We start from the raw sequence: 9,193 nt of genomic DNA, 5'->3' as shown, positions 1-9,193 counted from the left end.
GGTCCTGATACAGTCGCAAGCTTCCCCAAGAAGGCTCAAAATTTAAAGGTAATTATTGAGAATATTGTAATAAAAGGGGCTTCGACAACGGGGCAAGCGTGTATATATGTAGGATCTTCAAAAATGTGTACATTTACGTTCATAGGTACAGGGAATTCGCCGCCGCCAACCATACCGGACAAGACAACCTCGGATTTGACAAAAACCCCTGATTATACAAAGTTACTCGGACTAGACTATCTCGGTAAGTTTTTAAACATTTTCTTTGTAGTGATAGTACCTTATTCTAAAATATAGGTACAGGATCATCATTTACACCGGCGTGGTCGAGGACAACCATGCGGTGGCCATGATTATTTTAAGGTTAAAACAAAGAAAAGTATTAAATTTAATGAAGTTTCTTTCGTTATTGTGTGAATTACGGGTCTATTTCATCCTTTTATTGAATTGTTTTAACTTTCTAGAAATTTACGAGATGAAATAAGCTTATACGGTATGGTAATAAAGTTCAGTCGTAGAAACTTCTAGAACATGGCGGATCTTAATATTTTCACAAGTTACAGGACCTTTTAGAACATTCTCACGGGTTCTAAGATAGATAGTTCGGTATTTTTCCATTTCATTATACTCTTATTGGAAATTCAAAATACAGTTAACTTCCCTTCTAATTGATCTTATGAGTTCATAAGTAAAGTTTTATTTGAGGTTATTTTGAATAATCACAGATATGGAAAGATTTAGTACCTGTCATTTGAACTAAAATTACTTGAGGGAATTTATACCCAATTTATTTTACATAAATTAGCTACGAAAGGCCAGGTTATGTTATATTATATCATTCATAACAATTGTGCTGTGTATAGATATAAGCTGACACTTTCTTTGCAGGTATTATAATTATAATTATGTGTTCCTGGATTTATTGAATAAGTGTTTCTTTCAAGTGTTCAAATACCAATAAATAATCAAACAAGTGAAGCAAATAAAATAATAATAATTATTTCAAGAGTTCAAGTGGTAGCTAACGTTAACGGTAGATTTTGTATTGTGGTAACAGTGTACAAACGTCATCGTCACTTACTGATTTTAACAAGGCCTCAGGCTTGGCCTGGTGGAACCTATAAATGATATAAAAGAAAGGTAGGTCGCCGAGCACATTCATATGTCAGTATGTATGTTATGTTGTTAATCACTTTTATTTTGTCTTCTTTCATGGTAATTTTGAAGGAAACTTTTATTCGATTAAGTCAATGATTTTAATTAGATAAAGTAAATTGGATTCAACTTTATCTCTTTAAGTTTCAAATTTGAAAGGCTTGTAAGGGTCTTTAGTTGAACCTTGATTTCAATATTTGATTTTATTAAAATAAATAATGAATGAAATTACTAAAAAATTAATAAAACTAAATTATTATAAAATAAAATTATTGAGTTAATATCATTAAAATTTTAGATTAAAGGAATTTAGGTTATATAGGTTTGTCTCTGTACTTTACAGGCTTAGACAAGACTAAAGCTTAAACAAAACATCAAAATGGACGACATTCTTTTAAGAAGGCTTAGGCTCATTAACGACAAACTCACTACGGACTTAGAAATAATTCCTGATATAGTAAATTCAGAAAACTTAATGCAGGCTCAAATTGCATACAGTAAATTGGAAGCGTCTCTGAAAAGGCTTGGCAGCGACCTGATAGAATATTTCAGACTAGCTTCGACTCCCGCGTCCGATGAAATCTGCTTAATAAGTGAAGTACAACTTCAAGCCGAGGAGACTTTAGCGGAGCTTAAGGTGAAGATCGACCAAGTGACTTCGACGAACAAACCTTCCGAGAAACTAACAGAACCGAACTCCTCGTGCCGACTTCCTAAACTTCAACTGCCGGTGTACAGCGGGGACGTACTAGCCTGGTGTGAATTCTGGGACGTCTTCAGAAGCAACATCGATTCAAGGAACCTGCCTGAAGTGGACAAGCTATCATATCTTAAGACTTCAGTGGCAGGAGATGCCAAGAAAGCCATTGACGGACTGTCAACTACTAATGCCAACTATGATATCGCAGTTTCGATATTGAAAGAGCGGTTTGGCAAGACGTCTCATTTAATAGATGCACACTATGCTGCACTATATAAGGTTAAGATGGCAAAAGGCTCCGCTGAAGATTGCAGGAAGACATTCAACGAAATTGAGAAGCATCTTAAAATTTTAGAGTCGTTAGGTGAAGATATTAACCACAATCATCTACGATTCATGCTATTGGAGAAATTTCCTTCGGAACTAGTATACGAAATAAAACTAAAAGTTAATGATGAATCTATACAGGAACTCAGAGGCCAGTTAGATAGAATTATCACCGCTAAGGAGGATTCAGAAAGGATCTCGGGCAGGAAACGCCCTCATGAAACGGAAGATAGTACCGTTGGAACTCTTCATATAAACGCAAAACGTGCGAAATACGCAAACCAACCCCAACCACAACACAGTAACCAGAAGAAACAAAACCAACAAGGAGGCTTTGATAGAAGATCGGTGCAGATCAAGAAGTTTATTGGTTTTAAGAAACAGAATAAAGGGAACAGACCGAACCAAACTCAAACTTCAAATAAAGGTCAATCCGAACCTCAGCCAGGCCCCTCTGGAGAGAAGAAAGAATGGGTATGCGTCTTTTGCAAAGGGAATCACTTTAATGATAAATGCACTGAAGCTACTACCTTGGTAGAAAGAAAGAAACGACTAGGAAAACGATGCTTCCTATGTTTTAAGTTAAATCACTTTATGAAAGATTGCAAGATCGGTCGTAAGTGTACCGTTTGCCACGGTGAAGTACTGCATAACCGAGCTTTATGTCCTTTAAATTTTCAGAAGGAAGGCCCGGTGAAGAAACAGTTGTGACTGTCCTAGAAGAGGGTATTACAACGCTCCAAACAGCAATAGTTTATGCAAACCCCTTAGATGATAAAAATAAACAATATAAATATAGACTTCTTTTAGATCCCGGTTCTCAACGCTCCTATGTCACGTTTCAAACGGCCAAAGAATTGAAGCTTCCCGTCGAAGAAGAAAGTCATTTAGTAGTGTTCACCTTTGGTGATGATCCTCCTAAAGAAATACACAGCCCTATAGTTACTCTACAGTTGCTGTCAAGAACAAATAAGAAGATAGTTATACGGGTTAACTGCGTAGAACGTATTTCAAGAGGGTACATACCTAATGTCAAGATGAAGGACTTACCGGAGACATATGTACTAGCGGATGACGGTTCGTTAAGCGGACCAGTACAGATTCTGGTCGGAAACGAGTACTATTGTAACATAACATATGAGAAGAAAGTACAATTGGATAGTAACCTGTTTCTGATCGACTCTGCCCTTGGTTGGATAATAAGTGGTAGAACAGAATCACAACTTAGTGACGAACCGTACGTAGTGACTTACACTCAGACTTGCATTGAAACGAAGCTTCATCAACCAGACCCACCTCTTTGTGATGCTGACATAAAGAGCCTTTGGGAACTAGAATGTATAGGTATCAGTGATTCCCCAAGAGCAACTAGAGAAGAAGAAGCGATCAAGTATTTCAACGATACTACAGTTAACCTAAATAATCGTTACACGGTAAGCTGGCCTTGGATAACTTATCCACCTGACTTACCTAACAATTTTGGAATGGCCTTTGGTCGCTTATCAAGCTTATTGAAGCGTATGGATCAAGACACGTTACTAGCGTATAGCGATACTTTTAAACAACAATTAGATAAAGGTATAATAGAAATAGTACCTACTTCAAGAATGTCAATGGGTAACCTCGTGCATTACTTACCTTTCCACGGAGTACATCATCGAGGGAAACCTATGAGGATAGTTTATGATGCTAGCTCTAAGAGTAGCAAGGATACGAAAAGTCTGAACGAATGTTTGTACAGAGGACCACTCATGTTAGAAGACCTCACTGGCTTACTTATAAAATTTAGAACCCATCAAATAGGTTTAACCTCAGATATTGAGAAAGCTTTTTTACAGATGGCGTTGCATGAAAAGGATCGTGATGTTACCAGATTCTTGTGGCTCAAAGATACCTCTAAACCGGTATCTCAGGACAACCTACTATACCTTAGATTTTGTAGAGTACCATTCGGCGTCATTTCTTCACCGTTTTTACTTAATGCAACTATCAAACACCACCTGTCCAAAGCGGAAGACCAACAAGTCAAACAGAAAGCGAATGACATATATGTAGATAACTTTGTATCGGGTTCCAACACTACGGATGAAGCGATGGAGCTCTACAGAAACCTAAAAGGGTCTTTTCAAGATATTTCAATGTCACTCAGGGATTGGAGTTCGAATTCTAAGGAATTCATGAAGAAGGTTTCTGATACATATAAAAAAGATAAAGTAAAGGTACTTGGGTTAGAATGGGACATCAAAAGGGATACTCTTCAGTTGAAGCCTAACTTGCAAGAGGAAGCGGTAACAAAAAGAGGAGTACTGAAGACTATCGCATCAATCTACGATCCATGTGGTTATGCTGCACCCTATACCCTAGCGTCTAAACTTTTTCTACAAAGACTTTGGAAGGCTGGAGTATCATGGGACTCACCGTTATCAAGCGAACTAACGGAAGAATGGAACATAATCCGACAGAATTTGAAAGCCATTGGAGAAGTGTCGGTGGACAGATGCTACATAAAGACACCAATGGAAAGGAACTACCAACTACACTGTTTCACAGATGCCTCTCTACAGGCTTATGCAGCATCAGTTTTTTTAGTTTGCGGTTCAAAGAGAAGTTTCATTATGGGAAAATCCCGTCTGATACCGGTAAAAGACCAGGAGAGTCTCAAGATACCCCGTCTGGAACTTTTAGGAGTACTGATTGGCAGTAGGCTAATAAAGTTCGTTCTTAAGTTTCTTCAGCAGAAGATAGTAAGGCAAGTCTTGTGGACCGACAGCCAGATTGTTGTAGAATGGTGCAAATCTGATAAACTGTTGCCACCCTTCGTTGCCAGGCGGGTAGAAGAGATCAGAAAGAATAAAGATCTGGAGATCAGATACCTTTCAACAGACCTGAATCCAGCAGACGTAGGCACCAGACCCACCTGTTCGAGAGAGGACAGAGAGAAATGGCTGACTGGTCCACAATTTATAGTAGAAGATCCTAAGACGTGGCCAACTACAACTAGCAGTGGACCAACCAGTTCTCTCTTGATTGGGGAGGGTCTTGGAATCCAAGAAGAAGAACCGATGGAAACAGTTGATCCAGACATACCCGATGTTAGTCCGATGGAAACGAGACATAGTGCAACCGCAAAAGAAGTAACCGCACAAGAAAATGATCAGACGCCAGATGATAAGTTTCTAAGGTTGAAAGAAATTCAAGCTGAATACTTTCCTCTAGAGGTAGAAGGAAAAGTAACTAGTTTAAGTTTGAATTTAGGCGTATTTAAAGACATAGATGACTTACGTATGAAACATGCAGACTGTTGCAGACTGGTCATTTGATAAACGCTACCCTATACTTATACCGAAAAATTCAGACTTCACCAACGAAACTATAATGAAGATTCATCGAGAAAATATGCATGTTGGCGTGAGTCACACGTTAAGCAAGATAAGGGAAACTTACTGGATACCACAAGGAAGAAGCAAAGTTCAAAATATTTTGAGGAAATGTCCTGAATGTAAGAAACATGACGGAGGGCCATATAAACTACCGGAAACTCCTGCTTTACCGAAAGAGAGGGTTAATTATAGTTCTCCATTTACATACGTTGGCACAGACTACCTGGGACCACTTCTAGTTAACAATGGGAATGGCAGTTGCAAAAGGTGGATTAGCCTCTACACATGTTTAGCTGTAAGAGCCATTCATCTAGAAGTTGTAAAGGACCTAACGGCGGAAGAAGGTTTAATGGCCTTACGTAGAATGATCTCAACAAGAGGAGTACCTTCCTTGATAACGTCTGATAACGCGGCTCACTATAAGTTACTCTCAGAGATTCTTCAGATCCCATACTGCTTAGATAAGGAGATAAGATGGAAATTTATACCACAGTTAGCACCATGGCATGGAGGTTTCTACGAAAGATTGGTCGGTTTAGTTAAGAACTGTATGAAGAAAACTTTACAGAAACATCTATTGAACGACAGCCAGCTCGTTACAGCGGTAAAAGAAATTGAAGCAGTTCTGAACACAAGACCATTAACATACGTGGATTCAGAGCCTGATCATGTACTAAAACCATCAGACTTCCTTACCATGGGAAAGTGTATTACTATGGAAACGTCGAATAAGGATCCTACGTCACAAGGGACGGTGACTAAAGATAACCTAATTAAAGGTTGGAAGAAAGCACAGATAATTCTACGAGAGTTTAAAGAGATGTTTGAGAACAGGTACCTCCTAAATTTGAGAGAAAGATATTCCCACCACCCTAAAGAACCTAGGGTGACTTCAAAGTTAGAACCGAAGATAGGTCAAATCGTGCAGATTAAAGGTGACACGAGGAATAGGATCAACTGGAAAGTTGGGAAAATAGTATCTTTAAGGGAAAGCGCCGATGGATTATGTAGGGTTGCCACGGTACGAGTAGGAGATACCGAATACACAAGATCTATCACGCATCTCTACCCTTTAGAGATCGAAGAGGGAGAAGAACACTGTAAACAAACATCACCTTATAACGAAAGCGCAGAAGAACCTCTGCAGCTTCCTGACCTTCCACCTCCATCTTGCGGGAACGTTGACGTCCAAGACGTTGCTGAGTCTCCTTCTGAACAAAGATTCACTCCAGTAACAGCTAGAGATGATCCAGAAGAAGAAGTTCTACCCTATGCCTCGCCAGTAGAGGAAAGGAGTTCCTTCAAACAAGTAGTAGAGTCTACATCTAGTAAGTTAAACGAGCCTAAGCCTAAGTCTATGTCCGAACCAGAACCACTCGCGGTCGTCGACCCCGAGTATTACGACCACACTGATCCCGAGCTACACCACTTGGAGGAAATTGCGCCAGAAGGACAAGAAGACGAATCAAGACCTAAAAGAGCCGCAGCTCTTCGGGCCCTTGAAAAGATTAAAGAATGGACCAGCAATCTAGTCGCTGTGCTTCTGCCTGAGGCGGGGAGTGTCGCGACAGACGCGAATTTATAACGCCCAAGACGAATTTCCTTGCGGCAACACCTAACAGCGCCCTCTAGGTGGAATTGTGGTAAGTTAATCCGATGTGAAGGTTAAAGCAGTAAAAGACAATATGGCGCGTGTGAATGAGCAAGGCGCGCGAGTTCTCGAAAGTGATATAAAGTGAGGAAGTCTACAGCTGTCCAGAATCATCTAAAGCTAAGTATTTTATCTGCTTAGTGGCTCGCAGTGGTGGTATGGTTTCTCTATACGATTATCTCCTTATTTGTTTCGGCTTGCCACGGTCTCCGCCGTGGAAGCAATAAGTTTGTGTGAGTACAACTTGCTACGGTCTCCGCCGTGGAAGTTGTGTGGAGCCCATCTTAGGTAAGGCGGACTAGGTAATTTATAGATTATGTAGGAGAGGGGTGGCTTCGGCTGCTGACGTCTCCTTTATCAATATGTAAGAGTGACCACAACGGTGGCCGACTCTAGGAGTTCTGTGGCCTTGGCTGCTAGGTTCTCCTTTATCCTGTGCAGGAGTGCAGAGATGACTACGGTCGCTTGGTATTCCATTATCAGCACGTATTATGCATGTACTGAGCACACACTTTGCGAAGGGCGACTACATTGGTAGCTGATATATCCTACATCCGGCCGGGTAAGATGTGGCTCGCTAGTAAAGATGTTATATTTATGTGTGGGGTTAATTGTTAGGAGAATACCATGTTCATAGGGCAATTTCACCCACAGATCTCGGTGCGATAATACAGCCGCCATAAATTAAGCGAAGCAGAGACTGAGGCTCCTCTGGCCCTGGAGTAGAGCAGAGGTCCAGAGAGAGCGAGGATGAAGAATCCTTCATAGTATATGAAGGTATGTATGCTAAGCATTCTATAACTTTTACACCCATAGTAACATTATATTTGTTGCCGCCTTTCCCCTTTTTACGGTCTCATTTATATACCGTAGGCGGCTAGGGGAGAGGCGGCCACACCCTTCCACCAGTGTCCGAGTGGGTGTATTATCAAAAGCGCCCTCAATATCTAGGAAGGCCGACAGGGCTATGTCCTTGTCTTCCAAAGCCCTTTCCACTCTGTCAACCAGCTCCAGCAGGGCAGTCTCTGTAGATCTGCCCCTACGGTAAGCGTGTTGGGTGTCGTGTATGGGTTTGTTTAGAAGACAGCTCTCCCTGATATACTTATCAATTACCTTTTCCAAAGGTTTTAAGGAGGAACGAGGAGAGGCTGATGGGTCTGAAGGACTTGGCTAAAGCGTAATCCTTCCTCCCAGCCTTCGGTATAAATAATACCTTAACCATGTTCCACTGCTCCGGTAGGTGTCCCCAGGCATAACTAGCTCTGAAGATCCTGACCAAATGCGGGATTAGGACTTCAGCTCCTCGCTGCATTAGCACAGGGCTTACTCCGTCCAGGCCGCACGTCTTGTAAGGTTTAAAGGAGTTTATAGCCCACCTCACTATCCCAGGTCTTATGACGAGGGCAGCCTGCCTCCAGTCCTCTGGGCGAGGCCTATGCAGGCCTCTGACCAGCTGGGGCTCGTGTGACTGTCCTGCCCCCGGAAAGTGAGTTTCAGCCAAGAGCTCCAAAGTCTCCATCTCACTAGCAGTGAAGGAGCCATCATGCCTCCTGAGAAGGCCTTTTTTTTTTTTTTTTTTTTTTTTTTATAGAGGGGAAAATGCTTTTCGCATACCACCCAGGCGCGGGGACGGGCCTGGGATGGTTATGTGGGACTCCCGTATAGGCTCATGGGACCCACGGTTTACCCACTAAAAACCCCTCTTGACCGCCTCAGGGCTGTAAGGCGAGGCCACAGGAACACTGGAGCACTCTTCCGCAGCCTCGCCAGCGGCTGTCCGGACTCCGGACCCAACTCTGGAGGGATTTTTTTATTTTTTATTCCCCCTACCTCCCTAGTAGCGCGCCTTTTTATCAGCGTGCTCGCCATCCCAGGGACCCTTGTGTAGGCGACAGACGTCCCCGAGCCTGTCGCCCACAGGGACCCTTAAGGGGGAAGTCGGCGGTCATATGCCAGCCGCCGCCGTCCCACGCGCTTTCG

The 9,193-nt window shown here is 41.9% G+C and overlaps 2 protein-coding genes across 2 annotated transcripts; both read left to right on the top strand.

The window, feature by feature from the left end:
- The first annotated feature begins 1,534 nt into the window (after nucleotides 1–1,534).
- Nucleotides 1,535–5,502, top strand: LOC134756204 (uncharacterized). The gene is made up of 2 exons (XM_063693033.1): nucleotides 1,535–2,798; nucleotides 2,864–5,502. The coding sequence occupies exons 1-2, from the start codon at nucleotides 1,535–1,537 to the stop codon at nucleotides 5,500–5,502; spliced, it is 3,903 nt and encodes a 1,300-aa protein (XP_063549103.1).
- On the top strand, nucleotides 5,492–7,990 carry LOC134755731 (uncharacterized). The gene is made up of 2 exons (XM_063692276.1): nucleotides 5,492–7,205; nucleotides 7,868–7,990. Exon 1 carries the CDS (start codon nucleotides 5,558–5,560, stop codon nucleotides 7,145–7,147), a length of 1,590 nt encoding a protein of 529 aa, XP_063548346.1. The 5' UTR covers nucleotides 5,492–5,557; the 3' UTR covers nucleotides 7,148–7,205; nucleotides 7,868–7,990.
- Nucleotides 7,991–9,193: the final 1,203 nt, after the last annotated feature.

Source organism: Cydia strobilella, chromosome 3, assembly GCF_947568885.1.
Source record: "Cydia strobilella chromosome 3, ilCydStro3.1, whole genome shotgun sequence".
Classification (NCBI taxonomy): Eukaryota; Metazoa; Arthropoda; class Insecta; order Lepidoptera; family Tortricidae; genus Cydia; species Cydia strobilella.
Note: the sequence above shows the minus strand (reverse complement) of the source record. Positions and strands in the feature narration are given on the sequence as shown.